Source organism: Pterocles gutturalis, unplaced genomic scaffold, assembly GCF_000699245.1.
Source record: "Pterocles gutturalis isolate BGI_N339 unplaced genomic scaffold, ASM69924v1 scaffold18340, whole genome shotgun sequence".
Taxonomy (NCBI): domain Eukaryota; kingdom Metazoa; phylum Chordata; class Aves; order Pterocliformes; family Pteroclidae; genus Pterocles; species Pterocles gutturalis.
In genome coordinates this window covers 31,456-48,102 of record NW_010146225.1, presented here as the reverse complement: position 1 = coordinate 48,102, position 16,647 = coordinate 31,456, and the positions used below count along the sequence as shown (strand labels likewise).

At 37.8% G+C, this 16,647-nt stretch overlaps 1 protein-coding gene across 1 annotated transcript in view; it reads right to left on the bottom strand.

Annotated features, from left to right (window-relative positions):
- Positions 1-16,264, bottom strand: part of IL17REL (interleukin 17 receptor E-like) — a 45,337-nt gene extending 29,073 nt beyond the window's left edge. The window contains exon 1 of the mRNA XM_010085668.1: positions 16,163-16,264. Within this exon, the coding sequence (XP_010083970.1) occupies positions 16,163-16,264 (102 nt within the window). The remainder of the gene's footprint in view (positions 1-16,162) is intronic.
- Between the last annotated feature and the right edge of the window lie 383 nt (positions 16,265-16,647).

Below are 16,647 nucleotides of genomic sequence, written 5' to 3'. Positions count from 1 at the left end.
ATTAGTTCTCATTGCTTTGTTCTTTTGGCACTTCCATTTTTAATAATCCCTTCTGGAGGTAAGTTGTCACCTTTTACAACTGGCAGCTTGTCACTACAACTCATAAAGTTCAGATGCATAAAAGGTGGTATTTTAAATAACTTTTTATAGTAAGACAGAGATGATCATATGCTTCCATAGACTGAAGATAACAAAATTACTTGTGACATTGTTAAAGATATTACTTTTGCTGCTTCTACACAATGCTACATCAACTCTCGAAGCAGGGCCTGTTGCAATAGGACAAGGGGTAATGGTTTTAAACTAAAAGAGGGTAGATTTAGATTGGACATAAGGAAGATAAGGGTGGTGAAACACTAGAACTGGTTGGCCAGAGAGGTGGTAGATGCCCCATCCCTGGAAATATTCAAGTTCAAGTTGGTTTGGGCTTTGAGCATCCTGATCTAGTCAAAGGTGTTCCTGCTCATTGCAGGGGGCTTGGACTAGATGACCTTTAAAGGTCCCTTCCAACCCAAACTAGTCTACAAATCTATGACTCTATAAACTTCTTTACAGAACTATTCCAAAACTGGGGTACTTCTATTTCAATGTTTTAACAAATTCCTCAAATCCCCCTGAACAACTGAAAAATGTAACTGATGCAACCTCATTTCATAGAGTGTTCATAGAAATATTTGTCATCTATTAATTATTTCTGCCTCCCCCAAAAATGCTTAATTAGTAGTTTGCTGATTCTCCCAATGCACATTAATCAATAGAAGGAAGACTATAGCTTTCTGAATGACTCAGTGCAACACTAAATCAATAAAAGCAGAACATGCCAACTCATATAAAACTCCACTGGAATCTTAACTGCTGTTTCAAAGCCCTAATTTTGAATTATTTCTAACCAAACCCTGCAGGAGTATGCAGCAGGACAATTTGAATTCAGTCTCTTTACTTGAGGCCCTCCATGGCCTTAAGCAGTGGAACAGACAAATATACAAAATGACTGCAAAAAAAAAAAATGAGTGAGTTAGGGAGACAGCTTTCTTGGTGAGAAAACCTAACTGTTGGATCAACTAATTGCTAAGCCACTGTTTACTGGAAGAAATTAATCTCTCATGAGGTTGATAATTTAGCAAATTACTTCTGTATTTTTAACTTCCCATTTCGCAGCCAGACTACTGAAAATATTTTGGTTAGGTGGCTTGAGAGAGTTCCCAATTGCCAGTCAAAAGTTCTTAGAATATCATGTCTAGCTTCTCTAACTGTCCTTTCTGGTTACAATCATGGTGCAAAATACATTACAAAAAAATCAAGATCCCATTGAAGTAAACAACAAAAATCTCACAAAACTCAGAGGATTCAGCCTTTTACTTAAAGAAGGCCAGCAATTCGGAGCCCCTGATATGACACCTGACAAATGCAAATCATATGTAAATAAATTTTCTTAAGTTATAAACATGAAAAAATCCCACCCCAGGGCTGTGGGATGATGCAGAAATACTCCTATACCATCTAGTCTATCCTAATTAAATGTTTTTCACTATTGCTCAGATGAATCCTACCATCTAAGTACTTTCCTGTACCATCTTGCATTTATTTTCTCATCTTCTCCATGGGAAAAAAGAAACATATCTGTCAATGATTTTTGTTCTGGTAGGGAGATGTTTTGTCCTTCTTGGGCACTTGGTTTTGTTCTGGGTGAAGAGTTGTTGGGAAGGTTTACATAAATAACCAAACATTCACACAAACGCTTCCCAGTTACAGCGAGCACTTGGTCAGAGCTCAATTCCTTTTTTTCAGTAAGTGTTTCTTTTTATTGTACAATACCAAGGGGGAGTGGGGGTGGTATTTTCTTTTATAATCATTTTGCAAAATAGTCAAAAGAGACCATTTGTCTCAAATAACAACTCAAATAAATTAAGCAAGTTCCTGTCCCACTTTCTATATCTTTTGTTTTCAGGAATTTTCAGTGATGAATGCAAATAGAAAAACATAACACACTAAAACCAGAATGAAAAAACTTTCTTCCCCTTTCACAAATGCTGTGTGTGTCTTTTATGCAAAAATAAGATCCTGAACACGATAGTACATTTTACTGCTCTACAGAGAGCATCTTTGATTCATATCTGCTTTGGCAAAGAGCCTAAGCAAAATATACTTACACAATGCACAAACAGTTAGGGATTTTCCTATTTCTCTAGGGTTTTCCCCGTTTGTGGTATTACTCAACTGTAGCTAGAGGTTATCTGAACAGACACCACTAACATGCAGCATTGTGAATAAAAGGTGTGGTGCCAACTTTTTAGCTAGCACAGCAACTTCTCCTCAATCTAAGCCAATTCTAATATCACATTGTTTTGCCCAAAGACTGTAGAGAAAAAAAAAGTGAGATCAGCATAGGAAGCCTTGGATTTGGGACCACAGAGAGTATTTTCATGAATTAAAATTGCCAAGGAAAAGAAACAAAGATTAGGCTTGCTTCCTAGTTCCTCTCATATCTCCAGGCAGTGAATCAAGGGCACAAGTGTGGAAACTCTTCCCTGAATGTTCTGTCATGCAGGAAAGAGTCTGAGGCAAATCTGGTTTCATGGTCTACTTGTTAGCTCTGTTGTACCTTGTTCATAGAAGAGATGGTGGCAGCTCTTCCACAATTCCATAAGGAATAGTAATGTGCCTGAAAATGGTTCAACTGTCAGACAGGGCAGAGAAAAAGGAACATTATCATCTTCTGATGTTTCCCCCTATTCCAGCAATTTCTGTTCTTTGATCCACATTAAAAGCAAGCATGGGACTGTACATAGTCTACAACACAGGGGAAAGTGTTGTCTTAATGTGGTGTGGTATGGCAACAACTGATGATCAAATTGTAGCCAAAAGGCTGATAAAGATGATTAATCTAATCATGTTCTTTTTGATTTCCAGTCAAGAGGGGATGCTCTGCACAAATCTATCTTCTTCTGCACACAATTAGAAAGGATCACTGGGTCTAGCCCCCTAATAACCATAGATGCCACATCATCTAATCCCTTTCAAAAACTGGTGAACTTCATTTTAAAAATCAGTCAGCTTTTGTGTGCACTGCTCCAATAGCCAAGGCTATCCCAGAAGCCCTCTTCTCTGACAGCACAGTATATTTTAATTTCTAATGTGAACACAATAATGGTTAGCTTGTAGTAATTTCTGACTGTGCTCATTATCTTTTCACTTCAACATATGATTTCCACCCTAGAATTTGCTTTCCATTTATCTATGGCCAGTAATATACTTTTTCTCAGCTTTTTTGCGAGACTATAAAAGCCAAGCTCTTTTATTCCTCTCTAATAAAACAGGCTTTCCTTCTTACCACCACCCTTCTCAGCAGCTATTTCTACCTTAACGCAACTTGACAAATGGAGTGACCAGAACCACACACAGGTCTGAAGACAGTTTCCCACTGGGGTTTATTTAACACCTTGCAAAGCGGTAACATTCTTTGTCTCAACTGGGAGCACCACAACCATATCAAATCAGTAGTTATCCTCCAATACAGAGAGGCAGCTACTCACCCCTTTCTGAGTAGGCAATCTACCAGCAGCCTTCTTCTCTCCGTCTGCTCACCCCATTCTGTATGTTGGGCCATAAGAGTCCTAAATGATTTCTCATGGCTTCTAGTGAAAAACCCAACAACGCTGATGTGATCTCAATCACCTCCATAAAGAAAAAGGTCTTTGAGCAGTGGACAGCCACAGACAAGTGCTATGGATCTATACAATTTAAGAAAATAAGATGGAAAAAAATTGGAGAGGATTCAGAGCTGTTTCATAAGCTCCTCAGACTATCAACAAGTGACTGTAATTTCTTTCATAGAGACATTCAGCCCCAGAAGACATCTAGGGTGAACTTCACAAATGGAAATAACTGAGTATGTTTTCGCTCTTCCCAGAGCTATTTTCACAGGTGAAGGAGATAATAGCTTTGCACTTTACATGTTCTTGATGCTGGTGGGGACCGGGACCTCACAGGACTTTTCTCATCCTCTTCTTATAAATATCATCCCTGCATTTATCTTACCAAATGTAAGGAAACAGAATTCTTCACAGTAAGAGAAAGCACAGAGATAATATAATGATTCCTGTCCCACTATAAAAGTCTTAATTATATCAAGGTCAAGTATTTATACAAAAAAGTGTGCTATCAGAAATAGGTGAAAAGGAAAAATAGTAGGCCTACAGAACACAATTCGCAATTGAATAAAATTGTGGTTGTATTTACTGAGAACCAGAGGAATTATAATGATTAATACACATAATATGAAAATTTAGAACGGTTAAAAACTCATAGTTAGTACTGCTGAGACAGTGTCCCCAAACCACCTTTTCTCAACAGGTGCGTCTGTATGTGTTTTCATGTCATCTGTAATTACTCTCATTGCCAAAGTAAAGCTATCTCACTGGTGATCGTTTTTAATTTTTTGGCAAACCACAAGGTTGTTCTTCAGCTTTTACTGAGAATGTGGTAATCAGATACATGTGAACACTGTGCAATGGAATCAACTAAGCAATCATAGAAGGAAATATTTGGAATGCTATCTGTGCAGAAAAGTAATAGTCACCTGAACTTAAGGCAAAGCATTATTTTGCACTACTTTGAACTACTGCTTCTACAAGACTACATGGATGTTGCTGGATTTTTTTACAGAATACTAAAAGAAAACATCTGAGTCATGCCTATGCATTATCCAGCTCTGAGCCTCTCTGGGTGCATTCCAAGCTGAACAAAAATTATCCCATCACATAGTGCAGTGCTGAACCTGAGAGGAAAAGTACTACTGAGAAGTGGGATACTCAGTAGAGCGCTAACGAGGACGTGCACTTTTGGATGAGAGCTGACTTGTGTCCAACAGAGCAAGGTAACATCTGCCTGTGTTAACGCCATGTTGATGGGCTCTCAATTAAACAGTGAACTGACAGTGAAAAAATAGGGAAGAAATGACTGGGTTTATTGAAGATTATTGGACAATTTTCAGTAAGACTTCACAGTGGTCTATAGCATAGCCTTTCACCAATTTTTCTTTGCTGCACCATTTGCTGTTTCACATGTATATGCAAATGTATGGACCCTGTCTTCTACAACCTGCTGTTTGTTGCAAGGCCAACACTTCCATTACAGTCTAGTACTACATCAGTAATGCAGGAGCACATGATTAACACAAGACCCTCAGGCCCCTTAGATTTCTGCCCTTCTATTTACGTGCTACTATTCAGGTATAACAGAGACTTCTGTCTTCACGTCAGTATGTACTTCTTCCTGCCCTGTATTGATGCAGAGGAATCCTGTTCCCATATTTTAGCTGGACTGCATGTGGCATATAATGTCTTATAACCATTATTGTGGCTGCATGGATGTATACCTTTTACAGAGCAGAAGAAGTGAAAGAGTTGGCAGCACAGTAATTATATTTCTGGGAAGTTTTTGCAGTGACATGCATTTATTCTATAAGTAAATGTCCAGTCAAAACAATATTGCTTTGAAGTCTCACAACTGGGAAGAATATTCCCCTCTTGTATTTTTTTAAGTGAATTGTATGTAAAAATAATGCTGTTATACAAAAAGGGCCTACACAGAAACCACTTGCTTTTAAATTTATTGGACCAAAGGGAGCTATGACTGTCTGAAATAAAAGCTGCCTGTTCTATTGTATGCTTCAGCTCCATGACTAGAAGCAGAGTTCGCTTGAAGCAAAAGTATGTTCTAGCTTCTTTTTTTTGGAAATAAAACCAAAAAAAAATAAACCAAAAAGATTGTCAATCATTTTGATGTCATATTTCCTAAAATATTAATACAAGTTGTTAAGAAAACAGAATTGCATACAATAGACAAAGTAAAATTAAAATGCACTTTGAATGCCATACCCTCAGCTGGTATAAATCAGCACCAGCCCATACATAGAGTGTCAAAAATTTCAGACCACTCAGCTACTTGAAAGGACAACTAATCTACCAAATCAGCACTTCTAGCCTAACAATGAGACAGGGACATTCTAACACAGCATTAATAGTTGTTTCAGTGAATGACTGGAGATCTCACATGGAGGATGATAAAATGTAATAAAAGAAATTTAGGGTGGAAGGGGTCTCTGGAGGTTGCCAAGTCCAGCCTCCTGCTAGAAGTAATACTGTCCCCAACTCCAGATCAAGTCAGCCACTACTTTGGCCATTTCTTGAAAAACTGGAGGACGTAGATTCCATAAGCTCTCCAGACAACAATGGATATCCCATGCTTTGAGGTTAGAATGGTATAATGATCTCTGTAGCACAAAAGAGGCTACAAGAAAAACTTAGTCAAGATCCTTCAGCAGCACTGACAGCACTGAGACCTGCAGCTTCAGAGGTGAGGCAGTGAGATTGCCACAGAAAAGGAAAAAGGAAAAAAAAAAAAACAAACAGGAACTGAAGGGAGAAGAGACCCTCCAGGATGGAATTGCTCCTCCTGCCACTGCTGGAGGCAGTGGTTACTTCTTTTGGAAATACTTATTTTTCTTTTGGCCTGAAGGTCTTTTCTATTCCAGTTACTGTCTTCTCATACATCCTAACACTATTGCTCAGCAGAAGAGGGAATATGTTGCCGGCCTGGATTTCCAGTGCTCTGGCATACACAGTGAAGCCCTCACCATTTTTCTCTAGTCTACTATGCATTTTGCTTATGTTTAGAATTGGTCCTAGGAGCAGAACACTGCTCTGCTGTACACTGTGACCTTTATATATGATAAATGCCATCCTGCTCACATTCACAAATTGTGGAGGACTATGGTTGACTTAAACTCTTTCTACTGATTTGAATTAACTTTGAATCAGATCCAGGTGGGGAAAAACATTTTGCCTATACAAACTTAAGCTGTTCCCATGAGAAAAGTGTCATATAATTTCCAAGTAAGGCAATTTCTCTGTGCGAATTTTGCATTACTACTGGTAGTGAAATGAAGTTTGCAGTCATTTGCAAAACAAGATTAAGTCATCCAAAGCTAAAAAAAAAAGATTTAGGTACCTGAATAATGATTTAAGCAAATTGTGGTAATCTCAGACAAACACCCTACATTCATAATACCCTACTAATTGCCACCTAACACTAGAGGCACCCTAAGCTTATCAGGCACTTCCTTTTCTGGTCTGAAAGCTTCCTGGATGCATGTAGTTAGGTGTCTAGTTCATGACCAGAACAAAGCTGGAATGATATCTATCTCGTGCTGAAGCTCTTTGGGATAGCATGCACTCACTTGTGAGACACCCACGTCCCCCTGCATAGCTGGTGGCTGGTGGAGATTTAATAGTAACAGACTTCAAACTAACAAAGATCAAGCTTAGCTTCTTTCAAACTGGAAATATTAGAAGAGGAAAGCAGAATATGGGCATGTTCCAGCTTTTATACTCTAGCTTTCAAGTCCTTACCTCAAGCACAGCCAGGTTCAACATCCACCTTAACCTGAAACAGTTTTAACCCTAAATTGTGTGTTTGCTATGCTGCCCAGTAAATGAGAGAGCTTCCCAGGCCTCTCGTCAAAACAGTGATATTGTATAGAGATGAAATGAAAGAAGGATGGTCTGAGAGAAGGACAGGCAAGATGCAGCACAATTTTTAAAGTTGAGTTCTTTCAACATTCAAATGTGACATCTGTTTCCTGCTTCAAAGGCCATTTACCTTTTTTCTGATGACTACCTAAAATAAAAACCCAGAGACTGAAACTTTAAAGAGTGGCTCTCAGCAGCTAATCTGAAGAAAGAACATCAAACTCTGTCTTATAACTCAGTTGCCTGGGCTCTAGAAAGTGGAGTGCCGACTAAACCAGTGCTTAAATTTTTCCCTTGCCTAATTTGAGGCAGCACCATGCTGAGAATGCAGGCTTCTCATAGTGCCCTGACATGCTTTCTCATGATCTCCATTTCATCTGTATTTAATAACCTGGAACCACAGAAAAAGCACAGGGTCATAGAATGGGTAAATGCTGTACAGATACTATCCTGAAATGCTGGGGGCAGAGGGGCTTAAAAACAAAAATGAACTTGCTAATCCCAACCCTGCCAGCATGGATCACAAAGCCATACTAAAATTTAGAATAAGAAAGCACACTTGGCAATAATTTCTTATAAAAGTTGCAAGACTTTGGAGGTCACATGTCAGGGCTGAGACACCCTTCAAAGCCAAGGAGAGAAAGGCAGGAGAATGTGTTTCTGGTTTTTGTCGCTCCCATAAAAATGGTGTTTCTCCCTCTTCTCCTTAAACAGAGAAAAATCTCAAATGGAAATAACCCCTGGTTATAGCTCTTCTGGCTGAGAAATATTTTTAAAAGTTGACTCTGGTTTTACTCTAGCCTTAGCTTACGTTGTTGTGTAAGCATGTAGCTGTACAAGTGATCCCTCAGGCCATGCTAGAAGCAGTGGTACAGTAGAACTGGGTGGCAATCCTCAGAGGCCAGTGTATGCCTTCCTGGTGCCACAGTACCAGTTAAGGAACTGCTTCCATTAAAGACTTAATGATAAAGATGCCTGACTAGCTCTAATTGTGCTTGCTTGAGTTATAGGAACTAGCCACAGCAAAATGAGGAAAAACTTTTTAGTAGAAGTTGTAAGTGTGAAATGTGAAAAATATTTTTGCAGCTGTATACTTGAAAATTTTGGAGATAGAGGTTTATTTCTTAACTATTCATGTTTGTATTATTACAGAATTTGAAAGTCTTAAACCTACATCAGAAATCTTATACCAGAATCCTTGCATATATGCCTTCCCTCTCCTATCAAGAGCAAAAAAAGTCAAAAACACCTTCCCCTGAAAGAGCTAGCAGTGTGACTACATGAAAAATTTAAAAAATATTAAAAATTTGTTATGTAGAAAAGCCCTACTGAAAATATCTGTACTGTGCATTCCAGCTGAAACATTTGCAGTTTGAGAAAACTGATACAAAACTTTGTTATTAATAAATTTGGAAACACTAAGGAAGAATAAATCATACAAAATACAAAATAAAAATGATTACTCGGAAACTCATTACATAATCTATTTATCTTTTTACTGTTAATATATAATTTTGTAGAGATTTGGGGGTGGGGGAGAAGGAGGAAAAAAAAACAAACTATGGAATAATCACATAGTTCAGCTTTATCTTGTATATCTTCCATGTACTGTAGCTGCTAAAGTTGGCACAGTCCAATTAAAGGAGGCAAGGGTCCAAAAGAAGAGCTTCCAAAGAGGCAGGATTCCATCAACTTTACAACAGCAGCATTGTTTCACCTGACACTCTTGATCGCGCTGTTGTCCCTAGAGGCAGCAATAATTCCTGGGCATGGCCTCAGCTTAATAAACCCAGCACTGTTCAGTACTTTCATATGTTGCTTCACCCTATGTCTCATTTTTAATGACAGCCCTTACTCACTGAAAATCACCTATGCCACACATTTGCCTAAAAAGTGTATGCATTTTTTTCCCCACAAGTGGAAGAGAAAATAAACTACAAAGGCAGACCAAATGGTAATGCAGATATGACCATGCTCTAAAAATTATTCTGTTATATCATATATAAATATAATATCTTGAAAATGAGGCAAAAAATTAAAAGAACACATGCTATTGACCAAAACTCAGCATGGAAAAAAAAAAAAACCAACACACCAAAACTTAACAAAACACGAAACCACAAATGGGGAGAATGATAATACAAAGAAATCAAAATTTAAAAAGTAATGGAGAAATCTATTATTGCAGTCATGGAAGGAAGAATAGAAGATCAGGGAGCTGAGGAAGTTTTCATATGTAGGGATGAAAGGGAAAAACAAAACTAGAGACGGTGAAATGTATTAACTGAAATAAATCCTATTTCCTTAAAGTTTTTCCAAGAAAAGACAATGAATGCATATCTATTACTGTACAATGTTGTTTATATGATTCATACTTTATGAAAATATGCAGGCAAGTAGAGGCAACTCCAAGACAATCAGTTTTCCAGAAATGATTGAAATTCACCACACATATTCAAAGCAACTAAGTTGAAATATTTTCTTGCAAGAGAAAGAGCCACAGATAATTTGCACAGTAAAACTAAAACTCTCTTCATTTTTACACAGACACTTCCTGAATGAGAGTTAATGTCTCATACAGCTTTCACAGTGAGTCCCATATTTTGTGCTGAAAGGGCAGGACATGTAACACAGGAAGATGGGTCTTTGGCTCTGTTGGCTGTTCCAAAGGAATAATAAATATGACTTGAAAAAACATCTTTAGATCCCACAAAAGAGCAAATGACACATGAAAGCAGAGATATTTGGGTTAGAAAAGAACTCAAAATGCCATCTACTCTACATTTCTTCTGCCTTAGGAAGAACGATCTTTATCTGAGACATATCTGAGAGATATTTGCTTAGCATATGTGGAGATGCCTATAAGGTCCGCAGGCAATCTATTCCAGTGCTCAGCATCATTAGTTACTGTGACTTTCCATCTTAATCATGACCTCAGAAAATTCAGTTTTGGCCCAGTGAACTCCTACAGTTGTGAAGGCAGAGTCAGGGCTGTGACGTGTCCATATCACACCTGAGTATACAGGAATTTACTGGTTCTGTGATCATTCCTAGCCAAGCAGTTCAGAGCTGCTCTGCAACTTCCTCAGCAACACACAGCTGTTTGGGGCATATTTTCTGCTTTGTACTTTTAAGATAGCAAGTAGTTTCCTAGTTTTCAAAAAAACAGCCAATAAATGATAAGAAAATCAGAAAGAAAAATTTTACAAGGAAAAATATCTTCCTGAAAGTGTAATAACTTCTATGAGAACATCTGTGCCAGAGTTGATATATAACACCTATGGATGTCTCATGGGGATGACGGTAATGCAACACATAGAACTTCAAATGTGGGTTCCTGGTTTGAACAGCCGGGTAGCCGCAGCACAGTGCACTGGAATTCATGAGTCCCAGACATGAAATTATTTTCAGGCAAGAATAGGAGGAAATTCTTTTCTTAGGTCCAAATTACCTACCTATCTGTGAGTGAGGCCTAGCTTCTCAGTGCTGAGCCAAAAGCTATCCTTAGAAAGAAATCTTTTAAAACCTCTTTTTGGTCCTTCTCATTTTTGGTTCTCTCCCATGCACAGGCATTCTGGCAAGAGAGGAAGAACGGGACAGTATAAACAAATGTGACAAAGTAACAGGTACAGCATTGCCAGCTCCAGCAAATATGCAAATTAAGCTAATCCTAGACCTTACTGCAAGAATGCCAGCTAGGTCACACCACGTGGTCTCATTAAAGTTATTACCTCTCCTAAAAAGGTTGTCCTGCCTATATTTGGTCAAATCACAAGCCGCTTTCCAGCTGCAAAGCAGTCCAGTCAGACAGCAATATTCTGCAGCTGTGGAAAGCACCTACTCCCAAATCCCAATGTTCACCACTGAGCTTTGGGTCCAAATGGAGCTGAAGGATATCTTCCCTCTTTGAGGGATGTGAGAGATTTGTGAGATAAAGTTTGCTGCCAGTAATAAAAGTCAGCTGCTCCCATCTCCTGCTGAGCTTGCTTATATATCCTTTTTTTTTTTTTTTTAAATATCTAACTCCTGCGAGGGGTACTGATTGCACAGACTTATGTTGACGTCTCATGGTGGTGAAGCTTCTAGTACTGCCTTGTGTTTCAGTTGCAGGACACCTTGCCAGGTCCGGTTCCAACATCTGTTAATTTTGTGTCCCCAACTTTAATGACTGTCTGTAGTACCTCTGCTCTTGCTACTCCAGTGTCTTATATTTTCCAGACCGTGTAACTTTTTTCCAGAGTTCTTAAGGAAGGGAGAAGTGAGAAAGAAAAAAACAAGAGCTACCGTTGCATTTTTTGCAAGTTCTGAATCGCAGAGCTTTCTCCATTTCCACCTCTCCTGAAAGAAGCCATGGTAGATGCTCTAATAATGAAGAACACTGGAGAGTTTTTTAAGTACCTGCTTGTACCTGTTACTGGATGGTTTTTTCTCAGGGGGTGAGGAAATGGGATGGCACCCAACCAGTGGCATAGGACACAGCAGGAAACACAGCAGTTCAGTGCCTCATGCCAATGCCAAGCTATTTTTGACCCTAAAGGGGAAAAGGTAAAACACAGTCCAAGACATAAGTCACCTAAACTTGCTAAACTGCAGCTCTCCCGACTACCAGCGGAGAAGGCAAGCAGGGATATCTAAGGAAATGGGTTAATATCACTCTAATACAGTGACTCAACCTGATTGAGCCCCTTAAGTGTGACTGCTTTGACTAATGAGTACTTAACACTTAATTATAGTATTCAAAGCATTTAATTAAAATGTACAATTAAGATACATCACACAGGAAGGTCAGCACTATTCTGTACTTGTGAAAACCAGAGAAAGGAAATTACTTGAACAGGGCCACACAAGTGAGTCAATGACAGACAGGGATGCAAAACCCAGGCTTTCTATCTAGGGCATGCTCTCGTGGATTGTACTGCATCTGAACAAATACTAGCAGAGGATATGTTTTATATTTCTATGCATCCCTTCCAGTCATCAGGTGTATCAATGCATAGACAAAAAAGTCTCTGGTGAGTCATCTTCCTATGTTGGGACTTCACACATCTCTCTCTCACTCTCACTCTGAGGAAGCCAGGTCTCTGATATGTCTTTTTAGACATTTTCCACATCTAAAACTAGTTTTTGAAGCCGATTTTAGAGAACTGAATTATGTCACCTAGATTATCATGTCCATCTTTTAGAGGCTTGGGATCCCTTTTAAAATATGAATTGCTTACCCTAATAATGAACAAAGAATACCAATTTATGTCAGCTGAGTTAGTGGCCTAAGGGCTGTATTATATCACTGGTTTTGCAGTGCATAGTATTCATTTTTCAGGAATGGACTGATCTATGGAATTAATATCTGCTAAAGAAACACCACATACTTTGACTATTAATAGTATGAATAGGCAGCAGCTATACCAAGAATTTCTGCCAATAACCTTTATAATTGCAGGGAAATCCCAGATTCAGTTTAGGGTTTCCTTCTTTATCCATGGACTTTGGAAACATTACTACAATTAATGGCAGACAATATAAATACTATTTCATAGTTTTCTGGGGAGGTTTGGTGGTTTTTTTAAGTAGCTCTCTTGATCTTTACCAGCTTTTGAGTCAAATTTGGCATAAGCCTGTTTCTTTGTGTACAGCCTGCAAACAATAAACAATATGGATTGTAAAATGAGTACGGCACAAACCCAGTTTCAACTGCAGGCTGGGATTCCCCTGTGCTTTTACAGGGAAACTTGGTTGATAACTGTGTTTGCTATTGGGTGAGGCATGGAGACCAAGCCCATTGTATTTAACCTTTGAATACTAGAATATCACGCGAGCTCTAAAGCGAAGCCACTAGAATAAGGAAGGAGAAATAAATCATAATAAAAGCTTGGTTGTTCCTTTGCCATCACTCAACCCACAATTGGATATTTTCATGCTGTTTGAATTTTCATGTAATACTTGCATAAACATACAATGTTCTTCTGTTTTTTCCTTTCCTGTATGGAACAGAAGTACAGTTTGTGGTACAGTAATGAAACTTGGATATTGCCTTATACAAGGCAATTCAAGGATGTCTTGCTGAGTATTCATGGTAAACTAAGAATGATTCATAAATTTTTAATAAGATACAAAATCTAAACAGTTCAGTGTGAAGGGTTTTTAGGTCACATACTTCAAAACACTTATGTCACTATTTCCCTCTTAAGTACAACCAATGCTCTACTCTGATAAGGAGTACCAAAGGAGGTCAAAATTGCTGACAAATATGCAAGGAACATAGCCACCTTAAAATCTAGTCTGCTGGTCAAACTTAGCAGTTTGAGATATTAAACTTGCTCAAAACCTTCTGACAACACCCACAGTTTGAAAAAATGCAGAAAAATGCAACTTAATTGTTTTTCATTCCTCTGTTGCTTTATGAAGAACCACACAACCTCAGGGTTGACTCTGCAGAAGAGAAATTCGCTATACAAACTTATGGGAAAACTTCATAAAGAAAAAAACTAAGTCTCTGTAATACTCACTTGTAGCAATAGCAGCTACAGAAAACTTCTAATAGTTTTAAAATTACAATATCTCATTATCACATTAAGCAAATTGCTAGAAAAAAGGGCATTGATTCTCTACTTTGTGACCTGATACCAGTGCTACAGCGAAAGGCAGCAGAGATATACTGCACATAGACAAAGACAAATTGTAACCCCTGGTTAGTGCCCCAATAGAGACCACTGAGTTATAAATTATGGAGAAGATAAACTGCTCCCTTTTAAAGCAACTCAGGTATGAATGGGATTGAGGCCACAAATTGTGGTCGGTTATGTAAGGAAAGTGAAGTTACTTCCCAAGGAAAAAGAAGGAGGAGTTTTCTTTAACAAGCTAGTCGTGAGACTCTAAAGTTCATGTAGCTAAAATGCTTTGCACTAGATTGAAAATGCTGTGCTGGCAGTAATTTGTCCTGTTGCGATTGTTATTGTTCCCAGCGAGAAAACATTTTTGTCTTAAAAAGTCATTAATACATTCAAGATTCTACTGAATACAACTAGCAGAAATATTACATAGAGAACACAAACTGAATCCTATCTCTAACATCATAAATGATTGATTAATTGATTGATTTAATTACACTGGAAACAACATATTTCCCCTGTAAATTAAAAAAAAAAATACACCTTTCTCAGCTATCCAACTTTCAGTACTGGAAAAGTTGTAAGACAAACTCTTGAAGGCAAAGAAAGGGATCCAGTCTATCAAACCCCAGGACTGTGTTTATATCTTGGGCATCTCATGAATCAGTGTTCCTAACGTACGTACCTAAGACACGACAGAAAGATGCCCTTTAAGATCCCCAGAGGTAAATCCTACCCCCTAGACCGAATCCCACTGAGAAAGGTTGCTACTTCTTTTTTACATGCTAAGTCTGATAGTCATACAGTCTTTGGAGGAATAAATTAGAATGGTAAATCATTTCTATTTTAAACTCATTGCAACACACCAAGGAGCATAAATTATTTAAGATGTATGTGGGTTTGCATTCATAAACATAAGTACATTAAAATTCTTGAAAAGTGCTCAGGTACATCCAAAGATTAATCTCTTATGACTATATTTTTATTATTCTAAAAGCATTATTTAAGTGGATAGAGAGTACAGAGATTGAATGTGGGAATATTAAACAACTTTAAATATAGAGGGATTTTTTTCCCCCTCAGTCTAGTGTTTTATAAGCATCTTTATTCCTGGTATTTTCTAGGATACATATACAAAATATTGAATTAACTTCTGTAACATGTACTAACTTAATATCTGGGTAGTACCACCACATTTAGACAATCTTTAGTATGTCTCTTTGCCTGTCCTAAACACTGACAACTTCAAGCAGAAATCTGTACAAACAGCCACGTTCTTTCATGCCATCAGCTCTACTTCTCTGTAGCAAGTACATAGTTATCATCCTCTACTAAGACTGAAAGTCAGATTCTCTACTATTTTATCCTTTTAAAAATCTTTCAATTTACTGTATTCTTACAGTTTCAGAATGCCAACAGAAGCAGAATATCTCCATGCTGCCCCTTTGTGGGGATATTTGGAAACATATAAAATTCAAAGCTATTAAAGAAATGGTATGGTTCACACTCCACTTTTATGCACATACATAAGTCATTAAATTTAATACTGCAGTTACATTCAGCCCACAAAATGAAAAACAGGTTTTTTTCTTTCTCAAGCTTAATTCATTTATTCACAGGAAAGTCAGTGTTTCGCATATTCCAAACATAATTAGCAATTTCTGAAACCTCCCGTTCCTCCCTCCCTCATCTCTTTGGCTCCATTGCTGTTGTAAAAGCTGACTCTCCAATGTAATGAATAAGAACTAAATAATTTTTATTCTTGATTTTCAAATACAAAAGATTTTAAAAGGTACTAACAATAGCAGCTGGAAATAGTGTAAGATGTGTTGTCTTACTCCCTTCATAACAGTCATCTTTGCCACTTTGGATACTTAGCTCAGAATGACAGGAATATAAAGTAAATGTGCTGGACAGCTGAAACGTTTTTCTTTTTTTGCTTTCTTGCCTTTATTACAACTATTTTAGAAGCCTACAACTACTATATTAATAGATAGCAAACAGGAAAAAGTAAAAGATTACCTGAGAACATGAAAGTCCACATTCTTCAATCCTGGGAATAATCTGACAATCAGAATTCCAAAAAAGAATTATTAGAAGAATCTGAATATGAATAGTTATCATCCTAAACTGGGGGGAAAAAAAAAAAAAGGCAAAAACTCAGGAGAAACCTACTACTCTGACAATTCTCCCTCTCATGCCAAAAGTTTAATATGAATTTTAGTCCCTCCCACAGCACCTCTGAGCTCCTCCCTCAAAAACTTTCCAAAGACAGAAAATTGCAAGTTGTGGGAAATGCAAAGCATGTTCAACTCATTTCTTATGTTTCATAGTGAAAAATGGGAAACATGAATTTCTGACAATCACAGTAAAAGCCTTTTGCTTCTGCATTTCATCACGTCAGCTTTAGGTCAGTTTTAGCAAATTTATTTTCTGTAAACTCTAAGTATGAATGGGAATTTTGTTTCTAGAGTGATGTACCAGGCAGGTTCACTGGAATCCAAAAG